This window comes from Solanum dulcamara, chromosome 5, assembly GCF_947179165.1.
Source record: "Solanum dulcamara chromosome 5, daSolDulc1.2, whole genome shotgun sequence".
NCBI classification, from domain to species: domain Eukaryota; kingdom Viridiplantae; phylum Streptophyta; class Magnoliopsida; order Solanales; family Solanaceae; genus Solanum; species Solanum dulcamara.
Genome location: NC_077241.1, coordinates 77,038,220 through 77,061,663, shown reverse-complemented (window position 1 = coordinate 77,061,663; position 23,444 = coordinate 77,038,220). Strand labels below are relative to the sequence as shown.

The 23,444-nt window shown below is 35.8% G+C and overlaps 1 protein-coding gene across 1 annotated transcript; it reads right to left on the bottom strand.

Moving 5' to 3' along the window:
- Positions 1-1,513: 1,513 nt before the first annotated feature.
- On the bottom strand, positions 1,514-6,410 carry LOC129888569 (uncharacterized). The gene is made up of 15 exons (XM_055963527.1): positions 6,263-6,410; positions 5,318-5,711; positions 5,087-5,212; positions 4,599-4,703; positions 3,880-4,459; positions 3,671-3,711; positions 3,503-3,571; positions 3,326-3,426; positions 3,152-3,230; positions 2,940-3,038; positions 2,788-2,856; positions 2,656-2,705; positions 2,176-2,257; positions 1,857-1,951; positions 1,514-1,647 (listed from the first exon to the last, which is right to left on the bottom strand). Exons 1-15 carry the CDS (start codon positions 6,313-6,315, stop codon positions 1,527-1,529), a joined length of 2,064 nt encoding a protein of 687 aa, XP_055819502.1. The 5' UTR covers positions 6,316-6,410; the 3' UTR covers positions 1,514-1,526.
- Between the last annotated feature and the right edge of the window lie 17,034 nt (positions 6,411-23,444).

Here is a 23,444-nt window from a genome sequence, read left to right as displayed (position 1 = left end):
ATTGACAATCAAATTTGTATGAGATGTCCAATGGGAGAAAGAATAAAGGTGAAATATATTTAATTATTGAGTTAATAATGTAAGTTTTTTTGGGGATGATGGGTCGTCGACGTGAATCAATCCGATTTAATTTTATCTGATCCATAAATAAAGAATATATTTAATTTAAAATAAAGGTAGAACAATTAAATTATAATTGTTCAAATCTATTCTTTTAGGAGAAGGGAATGATCATTGTTCAATCATTTTGAAAAAGGGTGGAACAGTTTTATAAACACTCAACCTCTCCTACTTAAAAACGAAAAAGGAGTCTTCTATTAAGCGGGATGTATGAGAAAAGCTTCGTGAAAATAAAGAAGAACAGAAAGACAAAAGAAAAATCAAAAAGTGAAAATTTATCCTAACTTCCTAGATCCCATCAATACACAAAAAAAAAGGCATTTAGTTTGTGGATATTGATTTTGATTTTCGAATGAAGGCATCTAGTTTGTGGATATTAATTTTGATTTCCTAATCCAACTCAAGAAGACTTGGAGCAAATTTTTTTGGTAGCAGCAACAATAACAACCCGCTGCAAATTTAAAGATACACAATCCGTTGTTCTTGCTCCATATTTTCCTACAACTAATAGAGTATCTAAATTCCGAAAAGTACAACTTCCCCCGTGATTAATTAAAACTTGCATCCATTTTTCTTCTTTTTGCCTTTTGCAATAATTAATTATGAGCAGTATTATTACCCATCCGTTTTATTTGAAATTTTAAATTAGATTACTATCATTTATATATTTAATATTAAATATAGAAAGATAAAAAATATGAAAGGAAATTTAATTTTACAAATTAAATAGTTATTTTTAATATGGAATCAAATAATATATAAAATAGAAAGATTATTAATTTAATTTAGTACAACTACATGCTGTCAGTACTGAGCAGTGAGCCAGTGATGAGATGAGTTGTTAATAACTTGTCTTAGACGGCAAATTAGGCAGTGCATCTATATATATATATGAGATTCTGATGAAATGACAAAACATAATAAATCTGTCTATATATTTTTATTTGACAAAACGACTTGCTCTTTGCTGCCCACAGCATATAAAATTTGAGATTTTTCTTTTTTTCTTTTGTGATTTAAAACATCAAAAGTTAGCACTACATATGTTGGGAATAGTAAAATTCATATTTCATTGTTGAGGTATTACATTTTTTGGACCATTCATCCAAGTCACTGATAAACTGATTGAAATTGAGACATAAAATGATTACTTTATAAGAAAAGAAATTCTAATTAGAGAAACAAGGGAAGCAAAACATTTTCCTTCACAATGGGAATTCAGACTTTATACACTCCTTATACAGTCCTACAATACGCTCTTAATATACATTCATTTTTCTGCAGAACAGAAAGCATTAACAGAAAATTTTACATTAAATTGAGAAAGAAAATTGATGTCCATTGTCGATTCGATCGCTTTATCAGCTTCATGTTTTTGTATAGTTTATCTTAGCTTGAGTAACCTGTCAATCTATGTTTGATACCATTCCCCCTGAGTCCTTCCTAGATGTCAATCCACCAAATGAGAGAATTATTTCTGTCATTCTTCGACTAATGTCTTCGAATGATGGACGAAGTTCTGGTTTGCTGTTTCATAGTTATAAAACAAAGCCTTAATTCTAGTTCATTTACAATCTATGTTGCTTTGGACTCTTCAAAAATGTCTGATGGATGCTTGTCAGGTCCACTACCTCCAAAGTAGTGCTCTATTGGATGACTCGACATGAGTGCAATCACATTTTTGGAAAGTCCGAACAACATAGTTTACAATATCAAATGAAAACTGAGGAAAGCACCTTTGCCAACAATCAAGGATAATAGCCGAAACGCGAGGATCAAGTTCTTGCGGAATATCCAGCCTACCATCCATGAAGCCAACAACTCCGACAACCTTCAAATAAATAAACTACGTTAGTACTAATACTGATTATTGATGATAAGAAAGCGAATGTTGAGTCTAGCTCAATATCATAAGCTAGCTCTTGAGGTGAGGATTATCCAAAGACTATTCAAGAAGACAAATTGTCCCATTCACCACCGATGTGGGATACTAACATGCTATCATCATTTACAGGCATATTAACTCTGAACATAGTGAAAGAAACATCGAGGTACCTGTAAGGAATTGAGGTCCTTCCACGGAATAGATTCAGTCATTAGTTCCCATAAGATCACACCGAAACTGAAGACATCAGATCTGCAACAGCGGAAGAACTTCATCAAGATAGCCATTGCGAGTGATGTTAGTTATGTTGAATGTGCAGCAGCATGAAACAACATGCCTAAAAATCTTAACAGTCTTGAGTGTATAAGAATATCAAGTTAAATAAATAGGATAAAATACACATGATTGGCCAATGGTATTATTAGAAACAAATCTTTATCCAATTTAAAGCCTACATATGCTTTAGCCAAACAAAATATATAATCCAGGGATTATAGTCACTGCATTATAATCCAGCATATTTTGTCCACGATCAAAAAAAGGCCCAAGGGACAAGGAGCAATGGATCAAGTTCAACAATCGTCTTTGCATTATATCATCAAGGTTAACTAACATAAGCAAAATAATAAAGTCAAGCGTGTGAAACTTACTTCTCTGTTGAAGGTTCATTTCTGAGTACTTCAGGAGCCATCCACTGTGGCTGCAACGATAACAGCATAGTAAAATTTAGTCCATCTTATGTGACCACAAAAAAGAGCAAAACGAAAAGCTAAGATGCATACCGTCCCTCGTCCAGAATTTTCTGTTAAGAAGGTAGCATGTTTCAATTTCGAAAGGCCAAAATCTCCAACCTGAGGAAAGAGACACCAATAAACTTATCTAGTAAAAGGGTTTCACCAAAAACAATTTTAAAGTTCCACAGAGAAATCAAGACCTTGACAGTCCAGCCTTTATCCACAAGCAGGTTTGAAGATTTAAGGTCTCTATGTACTATAGGAGGGTTCCGTCGATGCAAGTAACACATACCCCTAGCCTAAATCAAACAAACAAAAGAGTGAGGAAAACCATTAATTCTGATTTGGTCAAGCCTCATACTTAAAAATGAATTACACAAATGGAATTTATGAGTCCAAGCAGAGAACAGACCACATCAAGGGCCATCCTAAGACGCCTTTTGATGTCTAGTGGTGGATTATTCCTGTGAAGTGCTTTAAAAAGACTTCCCCTGAAACACATGATGAATGTACGTGCTATTATTGTCTGTCTAGTTTTATGTCATAACCAAGATCATGCCAAGATGAAATTGACGTGCTTCATTACCTGGGCATATACTCGGTGACAATGGCAAGCTTTTCATGTGAACTTACTGCTCCCATAAATAATAGCACGTTCGGATGTCTAAGTCTTTTCATTATCTCAATCTGAAGAGATATTGAAGTTCAATTAAAAATCTGTTTAATATGGTTAATTCAATGACTATTTGATGGCATCACATACCTCCTTTTTGTAGTCAAGAAAAGTTGTCTCACTACATTGGTTCCCAAAGAAAACCTTAACAGCAACATCCTGAAGGACCAAAACGGAGAGAACACTCAAAACCATAAAGATGAGATATAGTTTCACTGTACTCAGAATGTGAAAAGATATTTTGAACTAGGAAACTACCGATCCTTTCCAAATTCCATGATACACAACGCCATATGCACCTGAAAAAGGAAATATTATGGTGATTGAGGCAATGAGTGTACAAATATATCTCTAACAATTAGGTAATTTCTTCTCAACTGACTTTGGCTAACATCACATATGTGCAATAGCCACATTGGACTATATCAAATTATCAATAACATTGGTACAATATTCTCATGATTTACCTTGTCCAATTTCTTCTCTTAGGCTGATGTCTTCCCAAAGTATTTCATAATGTACTATCAAGCTCAACACATTCTCATTTTTGTTTGATGGACTTCCGTGGCTGCTTCTAGTGTTCTCCCCTGACTTTGGGGACCGTTGGTTTTCTAACTGTCGTCCTGATGAATCTTCTATAGCTGGAAGTTTTGAATTTCCTACTTGTGGCTTACGATATTCATCATTGTTTTGGAAATATGGTCTCGGCAACTGTTCAGGAGATATGGAAGCCTTTGAACATTCGTCGAACTTTCTTAAGCAAGTAGCTATAGGACCCTCTATGACATCAGTGGATGTTATTTGTGAATTTTCAGGTGCGATTGTTCTTTGTGGAGTAAAACAGGACCCTTTCAGTATATTCTGGAAATCTTGATAGGCATCAAGAACATGACTATATTTTCCCTCGGAAGATGATGGCAAATTAGGTTCCGCAACATTCCCGTTAGCAAAAGTTTCATCATGCCCATTCTGTTGAATATTTCCACACTTTTCTCCTCTAATGTTTCCAAATCCTGATATATGCAGCTTTGACATCACCTTCGCCACCTACGATTTTCATAAAACAGGTAAGACTAGAATAACAACATCAGACACCTTTGGAAGAAATTAAATGAAGGCCAAGAAGAAACAGGACATAGCTAGCGAAAAAAAAAAATCGTAGGCACAAAAGGAGCAAGAAGAGTACTAGTTTAGAAGGCTGCGGAATATCAAATGGAGACTCGTCCATTTCTGAGCTTTCTGCATTAGCTTTGGTCTTCCTACCTAGCAAACTGAAACTCAGTCGTGCAGCCTGAAATGATAACTTTATCTCATATAGAGGCGGAACCAGGATTTCAACTTTATGGATTCTGGAATTTAGAACTTTGGCCTTGAAGCTAATAACTGAGTTCTAAATATGTATATATTTAATGAATCTCTTATTATTTGAACGCCTCTCGCAGAATTTACAAGGTAAGACTGTGTACAATAGACCCTTGTGGTCGGGCTCTTCTCCGGACCCTCCGCATAGCGGGAGCTTTAGTGCACCGGGCTGCCCCTTTGTTTCTTATTATTTGAGCAAAAGATACTGAGAGTTCTGACGAACCCATATATGAGCTTCTACCTCCGCCCTTGCTCATACATCTTTTGTTGATGATTAACAAAAGCATAGAACCTAAGTACTCAAACACTTACAGGTGCTCTAGGTGGCCTTTGTGATTGCCCTCCTATGGTGTCTACTTCAACCTCCTCCAGGTATCTCGCATTGGCAGATGCATTGTGTGCATCCTCTCCACGATTGAGCAAGGAGAACTTTGAGGCCTGAAAATATAGAACACCATAGGGAAAATTAGTAACTTACTCAGTAAACTAACTCAAAAATGTTAATAATAAGCACAATGAGTTATCAAAGCAATAACAAACCACCAGCTTGGGAACAAATGATGCAGTTTGCGACTGTAGATGCCACCGGGTACTTTTGAAATTTATTCCCCGCCTTCCTGCTTGTCCGTTAGAAGACTGAGAATTTCTTGTTTTCTCCAAGTTTGTCTTATTTAAAAGTGCCGCATCACTTGAGACAGTGATAACACCAAAAAGCTCACCATCCTCGTACATTAGGCTTTTCGACACTATAGCCATAAAGATCTCACCAGTTCTCTTTTTAAATGGAAACTGCCCTGTCCATGGTTGTCCACAGCTCAATCTTTTCACGGAACGCATAGCTAACTCATGATATTCTTCACATACAAGCTGTTCAGTACACCTCTGTCCGACTACGTCATGGTCTTTATAACCATAAAGTTTCTCAGCGGCTTTGTTCCTACGACAAACTCGAGTTAATATATTATAATAACTCAACTAATAGTACAAAATTTATAAATGTTTAGTAGATTTCTTTATATATATATATATGGAATTTGCGCAAAATCATCATGTTAGAAAGGATACTCTTCAGTTCACCATGCACCAAAGCTCCACATAGAAATTTAAACTAGTACTACCTCTATTTCAATTTGTTTATCTTGTTTGATTAAACACGGAGTTCAAAAAAGTAAATACTCCCTCCGTCCCATTTATGTAGCATCATTTGACTGACTTGACACAGTGTTTAAGAAAAAAACAAAGACTTTTAAAATTTGTGGCCTAAAACAATTCTTAGATATTTGTGTGATTATAAATCATTTCATTAAGGGAAAATGAGTATCATAATGTGAAATTGTTTCTAATTTGAACGGAGAGAGTAATACTTTTAAATTTGTGATCCTAAACTAAAAATATATAAAACATACCAAAATGTGGTATTAAACATGTCGGGTGAAAAATTGAAGCTAAACTTTCATAATAGGAGCTGGAAATGATCACTATACTTACCAGTAAATTATCTCCCCTGTACCAATTTTGGTAACGTAAAGTGCATGACCCATATCTTCCAACACATTTCTGTACGGACTCCCTGAATAGAACACTCCGGGGCCGCAATACGACCCCGAAACGTGGGCATCTTCATCTAAATCGTTACTAGTACTCTTTTCTTCCAAAAGCAAGTTGAATTGTTCCCTGAGTTTCACATAACTCGCTTCCAATGAGCGCAACCGCTCCACCAGAACCTGAGACTGAGTCGATTGTGACTCGTCGGAACCGGCACCGTCACCGCCCATGACGATGGAATCCGAAGGTGGTAGTGGCGTCGACATAGGTGGTTTACAAGGATTTTTGTAGTTGTTTGTTTTCGTTGTTTGAATTTTAAATTTTAAATATTGAAATATTTATAGTGCTTCGTGGAACTAAAACTTTTGCCACGTGGCGTTTGTAATCCCTCTGAAAATGGGCTTGGGCTGAAATAATGTTAAATTTTGGTCACAGTTTCGAGGCTGATTTGAGCACCGTTCTGAATACATCGACGTCGATAAAATACATTTCTATCTGAATATATAATAATTTAAAAAAAATTATTTATGATTTAAATTTTGAAAAAAATCATCCTTGTTTTCAAGTAATCATTATTATGAAAACAAACTAGTTATTTAAAATATATTCCTCCGTTCCATTTTAGTTGTCATGTTACGCTTTTCGAAAGTCAATTTGACTAATTTTTAAACTTAAATTATATTACTTTAACTCAATATTATAAAGTAAAAAATTAAATGTTCAAAAACTATGTGAAAAGTACTATAAGTTATAATTTTTTTCATATCAATATGATAAAAAAAATATATCTTAAAATGTTATATTAGTCAAAGTTCATATTTTGACTCTCAAAAAGAAAATCATGACAACTAAAATGGGACATAGGGAGAATATTACTATCTTTAATTATAAACATTAGCCTCAATAAACTATAAAATCAAAGCCTGTACAAATTGAAAGTTGATGTGCAATAATAATAATAAAAAATATATTTTTATGTGGTTAACTTTATAATCTATGTGAAGGGCTCGTGAAAATATGTGCAGAAGTTTTTATAAAATTTAAATCGAAAGTCTTTAATAAGAACACTTAATCATGCATTCAGGTGTTCAATTGAAACATATCGTAGTTTGAGTGTTCACATGAAATATATTAACAAATTTAAGTGGATGTCGATGTATTCCACTATTTTTAAAATTTTGTGCATATATATAAAATTATTCTTCAAAATAATAATAGACTAGGATTTAAAATCTGCTCATATATTACTTAACATTATAGAAAAAAATTGGATTATTGCCTGATGTTTGTAATAACTTGTGAAATATATATATTTTTCAAAAAAATATTATTTCAATCATGATATAAAAATTCCATAAATTATAAGAAAAATATGAAGATAATTACTTATTAAATAATTATTTTTAAAAGGGATAATAGATGAAATTTTTATGAAGTTTAAGGATTTACAAGTTTTGGTTCTATAATATATCTTTATTATGTAAATATATTATATTATATTATGATATCGGTTGAATATACCTACTTCGTAAAGGAATTTCCAATCAACTAAGAAACTTGTAAGTAACATACAAATAGGTTGTGCAGACACTTGCAAGCAAATTTCTAAAAAGACTTGCATCAAATTTTTAAGGAGCCTTTTAATTAAACAGATAATTTGTAAATAGCTCAATAAAACAACTTTATGAAAATATCCCAATAGCTTACTTTCCTCTATAAATAAAATGTTAAATCATTTCATTTTATAAATCAATCTCAACAACAATAAACCCCCCCCCCCCCCCAAACCACCACCACTTCCACACACACCCTTTCTTTCTTCCTCCCAAATTATTTTGCTTCATTTCTTATCTTGTACGATTATTATTTTATAACATTTTTTTGGTATATGTCACGTTGTGTGATCATTGCTTATTTGTTTACATTTTACTTAGAAAAAGTTAGAATTCAATATCTTAAATCTTGTTTTCGGTCAAATTGGGGGCATTTGAATATAAAATAATATTTAATAATTAAAATTATATTTAAATATGAATATAAATTGAAATTGTATTCAAATTTTTGTGAGTGAACTTAGAGTGGAAATTGTGCAAATAATATTTTGGAACTTTTTGAATTCCAAAAAAAAATTGGAAAACCAAAAAATTGTAATATATTTGATGTCCAAATAATTTTTCAATTTTTTTTTTTGAAAAAGTAAAAACTATTCATGACCAAATGGATAAATTTGGGAGTGGAAAAAATTAAAAAGAAGTGATTAGATGATGAGGAATCAAACCCCTCACCAATTATATTAAAATTTAAATAATTAATTAATAGCTTATTTGAAGCTAATTTTTTTCCCATTGAATTGCCGTATACTTATATTTGGTCGCATTATTTTTACTACTTCCAAGATCGCTGATGAAAGAAAATAAAAAATAGTTCTAACGTCATATTATATGACTCTTCACTGAATGAAAGAGCCTAAGTTCTTCCATGAGTTCAATACCATCTGCATGTATTTTTAGTGAGTTTGTCATATAATATTTATATTTTTTTCTTTAGCAAACATGAAAGATGAGTTGTGGTGCTTCCTCCTCCAGCAGTGGTATCAGAGCCCTCGGTTATTCTGTCTGTTTTATGCGAAGGTACTATCTGTGAATAATAAATTTTCGTAAATAGTAAAATTTGGTGAAAAGTACTATTCACGTGAATAGTAAATTTTGGTGACGGTACAGTTTGTCACGATTGTTCGCAAAAATATTCAGAAACAATCTAGAAGGGTGTGAAACAAATAACAATGTCGAGTACAACAAAATTTGATGTTGAGAAATTCAATGGAACAAATTTCTCATTGTGGAAAATGAAAATAAGAGCGGTATTGAGAAAAGACAATTGCTTAGCTGCAATTGAAGGCAAGCCCACAGACTTTACTGATGACAGCAAGTGGAATGACATAGACAGCAACACAGTTGCTGATTTATACTTGGCACTAGCTGATCAAGTATTGTCTAGTGTGGCTGAAAAACAGACGACGAAGGAAATATGGGATACTCTTACGGAATTGTACGAGGCCAAGTTTGTGCATAATAAAATCTTCTTAAAAAGAAGATTGTATACTCTTCGAATGGCAGAGTCCATGTCGGTTACTGAACACATTAATACTTTGAATACTCTGTTTCGCAACTTATAATAGTAGGTTGCAAAATAGATGCAACTGAACATGCAGAGCTTCTACTTCAAATTCTGCATGACTCGTATGATCAACTCATCATCAACCTGACAAATACTACGGATAGTCTAGTTTTCGATGAAATTGCAGCCACTGTCTTAGAAGAAGAAAATCGACGCAAAAATAAGAAAGACAGACAAATAAGTTCGCAGCAAGCTGAAGCTTTGATGATGGTGAGAGGAAGACCAAAGGAACGTGGCCCCAGTGGGAGTCACAATCATGGTAGATATCAATCAAGAAGTAAGAAGAATATCAAGTGTTACATGTGGCAAGAAAAGGCACTTCAAAAAAGATTGTCGGTTCAAGAAGAAGAGTGAACACCTCGAGTCATCAAATGCTCAAGGGAATGTTGCAAGTACCTCAGATAATGGCGATATTTTATATAGTGAAGCAATATCAAATAATGAAGGCAGAAAATGTTTCACTGATGTCTAGATCATGAACACAAGAGCAACATGACACATGACTTCCGAGAGAGAATGATTCCATCAATATAATTCTATCTTAGGAGGGTTTGTGTTCATGGGAGACAATCATGCTTTGAATGTTATTGATATTGGGTCCATTAAAATAAAGATGTATGATGACACGATATGCACCATCCAGGAGGTACGACATGTAAAAGACTTGAGGAACAATTTATTGTCTTTGGGACAATTAGATGATAATAGATGTTCATATAAGACTCATGGTGGAGTTATGAAAATATCAAAAGGAGCGTTTGTAGTGATGAAAGCAGAAAAACTTGCTGCAAATCTATATGTGCTTAAAGATGAAACACACCAAGAAGGAGAAGCATCAAATGTGTCAGCAAGTTCATTTGAAGAATCAACGATGATGTGGCATCGTAAACTTGGCCATATATCATAACAAGGTATGAAGATTCTTGCTGAGCAAAAACTTTTTCCAGGGCTCAAAAGGGTTTCACTACCCTTTTGTGAGCATTGTATTACTAGTAAGCAACATAGACTGAAGTTTTGCAGTTCCTCTGTTAAAAGCAAGGAAATATTAGATTTGGTCCACTCTGATGTCTGGCAAGTACCGGTAGAGTCCGTAGAAGGAGCGAAATATTTCGTGTCTGTCACGATCCAACTCGGTAGGCCATGACGGGTGCTCGAACTGGACACTCGCGTATACCCCTGCTAACTATAAGTAACCATGTCTCCTATTTGAGTCATAGCGTACCAACAGGCAAGACAATATATAAGCCGACAAGGCTATCGTAACATATAGGCACAACCGTACACGCATACATATACAACCCACATACATGTCTACAGACCTCTAAGAGTGAGCACAGTAACATAAGGCGGGACAGGGCCCCCACCGTACCCATGAACAAATAATGTATACATCGAGGGTTAATATCAAAACTAGGCTCCGACACATTGGAGCGCTTCTAGACTGCTGAGTGGAACTCCTATGCTGACGGATTCCCCGAATGTGTATCTGTACCTGCGGGCATAAACGCAGTCCCCCGGAAAAGGGGGTCAGTACGACATATGTACTGAGTATGTAAAACATAATATAGCATAACTGGAAACATATCTGAAACAGCGAAGCAGGGGATAACATATCATATGCAAAACCTGTACTTGTACCCTGTGAATTATAAAAACATGCATGCTCAAATTTTCAATATAGTGTTGTGGCTACAATTGCACACGCAAGTGTACGTAGTCTCTCAAGTAGTAAAGCGGCTCTTTCAAGCCAGATATCGAACCCACAGGGACCTTGATAAGGCAAACAGTTTCTTTCAAATGCCTCCACTATTTATAGTTATGCAATGAGGTTGAGATTGTTTGTTACTAATTTTCGGAAGTATAAACACTTTCTCGAAGTGAAGACAATGCAAAAATTATGTATATTACTCGGGCTTTAAGAGATTCCAGGGCTATAGCATAACGTGAAATCAAGTTTACTATCATTCAATCTTAGTTTCCGATGGGTTATTTAACTACTGATAAAAAGGGTTAATAATCCAATTATGGTTTTCCGACCTATAATTGCCTATCTTCATTGCCAACCTAACTACATCATTGAGCGGTGATAGGTATGAAATAATAAAAACGCATTTAACTATCATCCTTTATCATAACCAAATGTGGTAAATAGGTATGTGTCACAAGCATCCTATCTACTAATCATGCTAACGTATGTTAGTATGAACACATTCCTTCCCTTCTATGTTCTATCTACCTGTCCTCTTCCGAATTCAAGATAAACAACATATATATCTTAATGCTGGCCAAACATCAAAATCATAATCACAAGAATGGTAGAGTAATTAGAATCAACAACCCATCTTCCACCAAGTTTAAATGCTATTAAATCATGTTTCGTAGCTATAGCCCCGGAATTTGGGTGTTTAGCTACTCATATGTAAATAACAACAACAAGGAATCAATTCCAAATACATTAAAATACACTAAGGTAAGAAAAGAACCTAAGATGTTTTTGTGCTTCTCTTCTTCTTTCGTCTTTCTTCTCTTCTTTTTCTGCCTCCAAAAACGTCTCTCCTTTTGCCCTAGCACACCTCACTATTTAAAATGTTCTCTCTCCTTTCAATTATTGAAGGGCAGAATAATAAATAATTGGAAAGTTGATGGCGCTGCAGTGGGGCATCGCGCCACTATCGCGCCCAGAGAATTTCTGAAGAATTTTGCTTGGCGCTGCAGTGGGGCATCGCGCCACTATCATGCCCCAGAGTATTTCTGAAGACTTTCGCTTGGCGCTGCAATGGCGCATCGCACCACTATCGCGCCCAAAACATGCCTCAGTAGTTTTCATCCTGGCACGTCGCGCCACTAAAGTCTGTGCATGTTTTGGCGTTGTAGTGGCGCATCGCGCTACTATAGCGCCAGGACCATTTTTCCTGCCTTTTGCTTTGAAAAATTCCTGCATATGTTGGAACTCATACCTTATTTCACACTTGCTTGATATTCATCCAAAACACGTCATTTGACTTTAATTACTTCTTAGAATGCCACACAACAATGGCCAAACATAGTGCATAGGCTTATAAATGCGCCCAAGATCATATAGCCGGTCCTGTCAGGGGTTCGGTGAATCATATATGTAGTATCAGTATCAGACCCCGTGCCATCATCACCTTATCACATCACATCATCATCATATATATATACATACGTACCCGGCCCTCTAGTGAGGGACTCGGTGAGTCATTCATGTCATTGCATTATCTTTTCCTCATATAGCGTACTCGGCCCTTTGGTGAGGGACTCGGTGGATAATGCAGTGAACTACGCACGATTACGTACCCGGCCCGGGACTCGGTGATAGAAGGGTTACAGTATACACGAGTAGAGTAGTGAGTAACCATATGCAATTTAAAACATTGTCCACGACTCAATGAAGTAGTAACGACGAATTGTTATATGAAAATCAAGACGATAGTCATATCACTCATTCCTCAAATATTACTATTGATCATATCAAAAGAGCCTTAATGTGACACCTCGGAAAATTTTTCGCAAAGAATCAAACCTTTCTTCACGTGTGAGTAGACTCGGGCCGGAGGACTTGTAATTCTACATGTGAGTTAGGACTAATTCCTAAGTATTTGAAGTGTGTTAGAGGTGTTTAGGGGTCATAAGGGATCTCTAACACCAAGTCGAGTCCAAAGAACTCCAATCGATTAAGTTTTTGGACGAGTTAGTATAAGGGTCAACTTCAAAAGACCATATCTCCTAGGATATAAAGAACTGGGTGGACCACGACCTACCAAATTAAAGGTATTTGAGTCTTCTTTCCAACGCCACCAAGATTGCAATTTTTGGAGTTCGGAGTCAAAAGTTATGGCTATTTTACTACAGACTAGTACTGCAGGAATTTCAAGCCTGGGCGAAATTTGGGCTTGGCGCTCCAGTGGCGCCCCACGCCACTATAGCGCCAGAAAACAACCTCAGTAGTTTGGGGCTTGGCGCGACGCGCCACTATTAGATGTGCAGGTTTTTAAGCCTATTTTGGCTTGGCGCTGCAGTGGCACGACGCGCCACTATAGCGCCAACAAGATTTTTGCCCATTTTTCAGATTTTTGAAGAGGGACAAATTGGACTTTTTCTCTAATTACATATACCCTATCCTTGAACGTTTTGGGACCATTTTTCAGCCCCCACTCTCTCTCTAAAAGCCCTAGGAGCTTTTCTCTTTCTCTCTTCTTCTTCTCCATTTCTAACAAGAAGGGTCCAAGAGCTTCAAGATTTGAGTTCTCCATTGAAGACCCAACACAAGGTTTTCTTCAAAGTCTTCAAACAAGGTATGTAAGGCTAACCTAAAATATGGATTTAGTTCTTCCATATGCCCATAAATGTGTTGAATAGGAGTTGTGAAAGAGTTGAACCTTCTAAGAAGGTTTCCTTGAAAGTTTTCCTAAACTATAGAATGTTTTTAAGTACTATTAGTTGATTGATGTTTTTAATGATTTGAGTTACTAAATAGTTATCTTTCATATTATTGATTATAAATGTAGATTTGTATATAGATGTTGACGATATTATTGAGTTGAGTTTTGTTGAGAGTATGGATTCATGTTTCATTCACATGAACCCAAGATGAGATTTCTTTGGTCATAATTTGTCTCGAATTGAGGTGGATGGCTTCGTGTATATATGTATTGATTGGAATAAAAAGAATGAATTAGATAGTTAAGAATGTCCTTTTGCTTCTATAAAATGAACATAGAACTAAAATAAGGATTTGGAGTAGATGTTTGATGATTGATGTGATGATGATACTTGACAATGATGTGATGATAATGTTTGATAATGATGTGATGATAATATATGATGATGATGTTTTGATGACGATGTGAGTGATGACGTGAATGATGCTTATTTAATATGTGTAGAATAATTGATGTAGAGGTATATTGATGAGGATGTTATGTGATGAAGTGGATTGGAGCCTGATGTGATTATGTGATATGTGATTTACCTAATTTGATGTGGTTGGAGTCTTATGAGCATTTTGAAAATAAATGATTTTGAAACCATTTTTGCATAAACTATTTATACACTATTTTGAGTTTAAAGAGTAATTATTTTCATCTATGATTTAAAAAGAGTTTAAGCATGAGTTGAGTTTGAGAAGTCTTTTAATTATTTTGAACACGAGTATTTTGAGTATAAGTGAGTTGAGTATTTTTACTTTAAAATGTCGATTTTATTTTGAGATTGTATAGATTTTAAAGAGAAGAGTTTGATGATTTGAGATGAGTCGATTTGAAAGAAGGTCCAACGAGGCCAGATTTGATTGAGTTTTGAAAAGAGTCCAATGAGACTAAATGAGTTGATTTGAAAGAGTCCGATGAGACTGAATGAGCATTTTGAGTATTTTACTCATTTGATAGATATGAGCATATTGAGTCTTGGGAGGAGTATTGAGCACCGAATTGGGTAAGAGTATAGTCCATACTCAAACCAATAAACTACGTCGCCAAACGTAGGAGGGGATTGAACCGTTAAAGTCGGATGCTTCCCCAAAAATGTTTTTCCTGACATTATAGGACTCGGTTGGATTGGATCCTCGATTGGTTGATGCGTTCATACCCTGGCAAGGTATGAACGGACGCGGCAACAACGTCGGCTTGTTGTACTATCACTCGCTCATATGGTGATGGTTGTCGGTTAGAGAAACTCCCAATTGAATGGATTGTGCTTGATATGATTGGTTTGATTGTGATTGTAGATGATTGAGTTGAATTGTAAGACATTGCATAACTTAATTTGCACATTTTATTGAGTTGAGCCCTTTTGAGTTGATTGTGAGTTGATTGCATTTGATTAGATGAATTGTGATTTGATAGTGTACGATTGGACTGGATTGGATTAGATGATAGGTTGATTGGGATGAATGGAAGGATATATGATTGGATTGGATCGGATCGTATATGACCGGGTTGAACCGATGGTATACGATTGGATTGAATCGGATAATATATGATTTGATTGAACTGTATCGTGTATGATTGGATTGGATTGTATGATGTGTGATTGGTCTTTGTCTAGAAATGTATTCTTACTTTAGACTTATGACATCTTATGTGAGTCTCTCCTACCTTTCTGATTCGAGATAGTTGATCCAATGTTATTCTTCCTTGAGGTATGTTTTATTCTGCCATATTACATACTCGTACATTCCACGTACTGACGTCCATTTGGATCTGCATCGTTTCATGATGCAGAGACAGGTTTAAGAGATCGTCAATAGGAGCACCATTGAGGATCTATACACACTCAGCGTATTGTTGAGTCCTCCCCTACATTCGGAGGACACCGCTTATGTAATCTTGCATCGAGTTAGCCTTTTTCCATTTTTATTTGAGGTAGCCATGAACTTGTCATCGGCACCAATTAGATAGTAGTGATAGAGGCTTCATAGACTAGATAGTGATGAGTCGATTGAGTATTTTTATCCTTGAGTTATTCTTGTCAAACTACTTTTAAATGACAAATATTTTAGTTGATCTGTCGGCCCATGACCTTTATTCTTTGAGTTGGATGGGTGATTTGAGTTGCCCACTAATTTATTCTTTATTTTTAAACTTTCCGCTGAATAAATGAATGAACGGATGTGTGATCAGGCTATGTGGTTCGCTTGGGAGCCAGAAATGGTTCCTGAGTGCCGGTTACGTCTAGGGTACCCTCCCGGGGCGTGACACTTAAAAACCATAGGCATGAATCAAGATGATACAAAATAACTTATAAAAATCAAGGACATTAACTACCGGAGAATCTCTTAGAAGAGAAATTATAAATCACCCTCAAGACTTATGAATAGAATTACCCCCAAGGCTCATATTAATCCTTACTTAATTCTAAGCCATGCCGGAAGAGAGAAGGGATGGCTTTACATACTCACTACTTTCCCTCATATAGTTATCGTATACATATGTGCCGAGGAACGTACGGCCCGATCCTTAGATAGTAATATATGCCGAGGAACGTTCGGCCCGATCCTTAGATAATAACATATATCATACTTGGCCCATCAAGGGACTCGGTACCATAAACATGTCATCATAACATCATAATTTATGTCAAATACATATCAAGAGAAAAGAAGGATATCTTTACTTACTTATGCCAAAACATGCCAAGAGAAAGAAGAAAGCTTCACATACTTACTACTCTTCATCGTATATAAGCCTTGAGAGGCAATAACTCAACTAGTATAGGAATTCTACCATCGAGAAGTGAATAAGACTTATGAGTCATACTTGGAGTTCTACGAATGGAATTATCCCCACACTTCGTATATCAATCACTTAAGGCTAAGACATGCCAAAAGAAAAGAAGATAGCTTTACATACCTTTTTTGGGATTAATCTTGACGACGTTCGCCTCGTCGTCTCTCGAACCTATTTAACATGAAAGTAATAGTAAGATTAATAGCCTTTCACTTTCCAATATCCCACTCTCCAACCAAGTACTAATAGGAGTCATTTCCTTATCCATTACCCTCGACTAACTTATTACTAGTTCTGATGCTACCAAAAATCGGGCAGCATTTCCTCTGTAACTTCAACATCCCCGAGATTTCAACTCAGCCACAATATCAACAGCTATACCAACAACAATAACCAGCAACATATTTACAATCAAATCACTTCAACCTTACACAATACAAGCTCCAAACAACTAGCTCCAAACTATAACCTTTAATCATATGAAGCGGGGGTCGTGTGGCTGCAACCAGCAGCTCCCCCACCTCCTTTAGAACACTTTTAGTCCCTGCAACACACCACCACACGATCAGCAGCAGCCCCACACGCACAACGCCTCATTTCAACTATAATTTAACTACGACGACTTCAATTTAGATTGTTTCTTTCGCTGAGCATACCCACGATTTTTTTTATATTTTCAGCAGTATACAAGGTACATAATACACTTCAAAACAACCCCATAAAGTTCAAATTTAAAGGAGAAACCTTACCTTACCCGAAATTGGCCAAAACTAGCCAAAATTGTGCTCGGAAACCTCTTTAGCGTGTTGAAAGTTGCGGACTGCTTGCTGTCCATTTTGGGCTGCACCAAGCCATGATTTTATACTATCAATACCTCCATATCATCGTGGTATACCCTAAATAATTAATTCACGGAACGAAATCGGAGGCTTACCTTTTTTCCCTTGGCCGAACCTATTCTTTCTCTAGCTTCAAGTTCTCCTCTTCCTTTCTCTCTAGAACTCTCTTGACCTCTTTTTGATAAAGAGAACTTAATGGATAAAGATGACTTAAAAGTCATCAACATAAATATATATAGTGTCACGACCTAACCCCGTGACTAGTGTTCGAATTGGACCCTCATATACACACCTATTATCTATAGTCAATTGGCAATTAAACATGATATAAGATTTATATGGGTAGCACGTCGTCTCAAACGATCACTTATATATATACCAAAATTAGCTATTTCTTGGGGAGTCTTAATTGTCAAAAATAAGATAACATAATACGTAAGCCGACAAGGCTTTCACTCCGAATGTAAATGTCCAAAAACATAAGCCATACTAGTACACCAGACAACATCTACATACAACCCACTCATGTGTCTACAGACCTCTAAGAGGATTAACAATAGCATATGACGGGACAGGGCCCCGTCGTACCCCTAAATACACAAATATATACATTATAGGGATTAGTACCCAAAGTTTGGGCTCCGAGACAATGGAGCACTTCAAACTCGTTGAGTAGAATCCTAAGCTGGCGGCTCTCCAAAATGAGTATCTGTACCTGCGGGCATGAAATGCAGCCCCCCGAAGAAAGGGGGTCAGTACGAACTATGTACCGAGTATATAAAGCATAAAATACCGTAAAGGAGATCACATCTGCAATAAAGATTCAGGAGCTAATCACTGTACCTGTGTTTTATGAAATGAATACATGCATATCATAATCATATATCATACCCGGCCTGTTAGGGAACTCGGTGTCACAATTATATCAATATATCGTTATATGTATATATATACCATACCCGGCCCTCTAGAAAGGGACTCGGTGAATAGAGTAGTGTATACTGATACCGTACCCGGCCCATTATGGGACTCGGTTCCATAATCATATCGTCATATCATCATAATATCATATTATCATATCACGTACCCGGCCCTCTAGTAAGGGACTCGGTGAATAATGTAGTGGAATCCATACATGATAACATACCCGGCCTATCGTAGGACTCGGTGAATAATACCATAACAATATGCACGAATAAGGTATCATTAGCAACCTTGTAAAATTTGATCATTATCGAAGACTTAATAGAATAAGCAAAGCAGTCCATCATTTGAAAACCAAGACAATAGTCATTATGAATCACACCAATTATGGATTATACTAAAATATGAATTATACCACAACATGAGTTATACCAACTAGGATGGCTGGAATCATACACATGAGTCAAGACATAACAATATAAATTTTGAAAATCAAGAACGGTAGCCATCTGAGTATATCTACGAATAAGAGTTTCTTTGAAATTTAAGCATACGTCATTCGTTCGTTTCATATGGATCATGCCAAAAGAAGAAAATGTTAACTTTACATACCTTTAGCGTTTATACGTATATGTTGTCCAATATTGTCTCAACCTATATTAAAACGTTAAGCACTATGATTAAGCTATGGACAAGAATAAAACGTAGTCTATCGTTAGTAGGTTATTTCAAAAAAAAAATTGGACAGCACCTCCCCTATACCGCTCACTTTTCCCACTTTCAAACCAGCCATATAATCATCAACCAACATCAACAATCCAAAATATTGACACAAAATAAGATTTATTATTCATGTTACCAAAGCAGTAAATTCGAAAAGTCAAGTACCTCACGTTGTATCTAAATTTTGAAAATGAAAACGGCAAAACTGGACTTTATAACCTTCATGAAACATTTAGATCTCTGTCTTAAGTTTCCAATGCAAAAGAAATCAACTCAAAATTCATTTTCTACAAAGAGATATCATCAAAATACGAACAGCTATACATGAAGGAATTTTCAATCCAGAATCTGGACAGAATTTGTCTTATTTTTCATGCTCAGTTTTCGACCTAATAACAGCAGATATAGACTAAGATATAAACATAAGAGTTGTAGGTACGTGTATTAGCTTTTCAAAACATATTTAATATCTAAAATCGAAGGTCTACACAATGAGATATTCCAGAATTACTACCAGCTACTCAATTCCAAAAACGGGTTTGAACATTCACAATCTTCATACACCTTTTTCCTCCAAATTCAAGAACAACAACTCATCAACAACATCAAAACAATATCAACCATTATTATACATCATCACTAAGATAATTCCATCTATTTAATCTACCTAAAACAACCCCTTAACCCATAACTCTCAACAAATCACCAAACTAGTTTATAATACTATTTTCTCCGTTCTAATCCGTTAAAACTCTAACTAAACTTGTTAACAATGAAAAAGAGACTTTAATATTACCTTAAATTTGCAGCAGCACATAAAATCTTCTCCTTATTGGCTGATTTCTAGCTCAAATTGAAGCCAACGCGACGTACAACAATTTTCTCTTCATGAGCTTCGGATTTTGGGACTCGGATTTTGGTCGGATTTGGTTTTTCTCTCAAGAACTTCCCCTCTCTCTCTCTAGAAATTTTTCTGGATATTTTCTTAGTCTAAACTATGAAGGAAGACATAGAATTTAGATTAATTTCGTGGGTATTGGGCCTGACCCGAATTAGAATTGGGTTGGGCCGAATTCACTATTTAGTTTGGCCTGTCAGACTTAAAACGTCTATATCTTATTACTCCGATATCACATTTCGTCCCACGACCTATGGTTGAAAAGATATTTCAATTATCTACAACTTTCATGTTGAGATTTTTCCAAAATTCTCAAATTATAAAGAGGTTATGACCTCCCGAAGACAGCTTACCCGAAACGTGACTTTAAGAAAAACATATTTGATGGCTTCTATTTTGATTTGGCTTAAGGATCCTTCTTGAGATGTATTTTACTACACATAAATTATTCATATAACTTGGCATCTACAACAAATTATGTCCTTTTAAAATTCAAAATTAAAAGTCCTTGAATTTATAATCGTTAGCTTACGAATAATTCAAAATGAAAAAATACGGAATGTAACATATAGCTACCTAATTAATGGGCTATTTTTCAAGACTTGGGCCCTTTCCTTGTGTTGGGCCTCTCTTATTTTCCTTTTTTTTCCCCAAGCCCAATCACTTCCTATTTTTTTTTTGTAATTCATGAAACATTTTTTTTGAAATTCCCATTTTTCCCTTAGCCTCTTCCAATATTTCCAAATTCCAAAATTTTCATAACCAACTTATGTGTAAAACAAGGTCAAGACATAGCATGGTCCTTAACTCATTACAATTATCCCAAAATGTCTAGATGCGCAAAATACGGGTTATAACAGTGTCATTTATCGATAATTACTCTAGGAGAAATTGGGTGTATCCAATCAAGAGACAGACAGATATTTTTTTGATTTTCAAAAAGTTCAAAGCTCTGGTGGAACTTGAATCTGAGAAAAAGATCAAGTGTTTGAGGACAGATAATGGAAGAGAATACACTGGTGATAAATTTGATAACTTCTATAAATAAGAAGGTACTAAAAGACAGTTCACGGTGGCATATACTCCATAACAAAATAGAGTAGCAGAGTGGATGAACAGAACCTATTGAAACGGACAAGAGCTATGTTGGCAACTGCAGGGTTGGAAAAATCATTTTGGGCAGAAGCAATCAAAACCGCCTGCTATGTGATCAATCGGTCACCATCAACTACAATTGATCTAAAAATGCCAATGGAGATGTGGACAAGAAAACCAGCTGATTATTCTCGCTTACATATATTCGAAAGGCTTACTTATGTTATGTACAACACCCAAGAAAAATAGAAGTTGGATTCGAAATTTAAAAAATACATTTTCTTAGGATATGCTGATGGAGTCAAGGGATATCGCTTGTGGGATCCCACTACCCGCAAGGTGGTAATCAATAGGGATGTTGTATTTATTGAAAACAAGATACAAGTAAAAGAATGTAGCACTTCGAAAGAAAAATCAAAGACTACTGCAGTTGAAATTAAAGAAATAGAAGAAGTTTCAGTTTCTTCTGAAGAAACACTAGAGCACGAAGAACAAGAGCAAGCTGAGATCAAAACTCCACAAGTTCAACGGTCAACTAGGGAGAGAAGAGAACCAGCTTGGCACTCAGATTATTCTATGGTGGGCAATGTTGCATACTGTCTATTAATAGAGGATGTAGAGCCTTCAACTTTTTATGAGGCTATGAAAGGTCAAGAATCATCTTTGTGGATGGCAACAATGCAAAAAGAAATTAAAGCTCTTCATAAAAATAAAATATTAGATATTGTTCAATTACCACAAGGAAGGAAGGCCACTGAAAACAAATGGGTCTACAAGATCAAACATAATGGTAATGATCAAGTGGAGAAGTATCATGTAAGATTGGTGGTGAAAGGATTCGCTTAGAAAGAAGGTATAGACTTTAATGAGATATTTTCTCCGGTGGTCCGATTCATAACAATTCGAGTGGTCCTGGCAATGTGTGCTACATTTGACTAGTACTTGAAGCAGTTAAATGTCAAAACTGTATTTCTTCATGGAGAGCTTGAAGAAGAAATTTACATGCTCCAACCAGAAGGTTTTGAAGAACTAGAAAAAGAGAACTTAGTTTGCAGGTTGAACAAATCTCTATACGGTCTTAAACAGGCACCGAAATATTAGTATAAGAGATTTGATTCCTTCATTATAAGCCTTGAATACAACATACATAGTTCAGATCCCTGTGTTTATTACAAGAGATTTGGTGATGACGATTTTGTTATTTTGCTGTTGTATGTTGATGACATGTTGGTAGCAGGCCCCAACAAAGATCGTCTCACAAATTTAAAGGCACAGTTGTCTAGGAGTTTGAAATGAAGGACTTGAGACCAACAAACAAGATTCTGGGGATGCAAATTCACCGAGACAGAAATAATAGGAAGATTTGTCTTTCTCAAAAGAACTACTTGAAGAAAATCTTGCGACACTTCAAGATCCAAGACTCTAAGTCAATTTCTACCCCACTTCCTATTAATTTCAAGTTATTCTCAAGAATGAGTCTTAGCAATAAAGTAGAGAGGATAGAGATGTCTTGAGTACCGTATGCATCAACAGTGAGAAGTTTAATGTTCATCATGGTATATACAAGACCTGACATTGCACAAGCAGTGGAAGTGGTAGTCGATACATGGCTAATCCTGGCAGAAAGAATTGAAATACTGTTAAGAGGATCCTGAGATATATCAAGGGTACCTCAGATATTGCAATGTGTTATGGAGGATCAGACTTTACCGTTAAAGGTTATGTTGATTCAGATTATGTAGGTGATCTTGATAAAAGCAAGTCCACCACAGGTTATGTGTTTGCTCTTGCTGGAGGAGATGTAAGCTGGGTTTCAAAACTGTAATCTATCGTGGCTACATCTACGATGGAAGCAGAATATGTAGCAGCTACACAAGCTAGCAAAAAGGCAATATGAGTGCAGATGTTACTTGAGGAGCTTGGGCATAAACAAGAGAAAGTTGCTATGTTTTGTGACAGTCAGAGTGTTTTGCATCTTGCAAAGAATCCGACATTTCATTCAAGGACAAAACACATACGAGTTCAGTATCACTTTGTTCGTGAGAAGGTGGAAGAAGGCAGTGTGGATTATCAGAAAATTCACAATAATGACAACCTTGCAGATACGTTTACGAAGCCAATCAACAGTAACAAGTTTTGATGGTGTCGATCTTCTATTGGCCTAGCAGCAACGTAACATTGCAGTAAATGGGTAGAAAGGATAATGTGAAGACTTAATTGAT

What these genes read in the sequence shown, in the direction of transcription:
- LOC129888569 (XM_055963527.1), bottom strand. Translation starts at nt 6,315, where the DNA reads ATGGGTCATGCACTTTACGTTACCAAAATTGGTACAGGGGAGATAATT. An exon ending in ATAAAGGCTGGACTGTCAAG is followed by an intron (nt 2,857 to 2,939) that starts GTCTTGATTTCT and finishes CTCTTTCCTCAG; the next exon opens with GTTGGAGATTTTGGCCTTTC. An exon ending in ATCCTTGATTGTTGGCAAAG is followed by an intron (nt 1,648 to 1,856) that starts GTGCTTTCCTCA and finishes ACTATGAAACAG; the next exon opens with CAAACCAGAACTTCGTCCAT.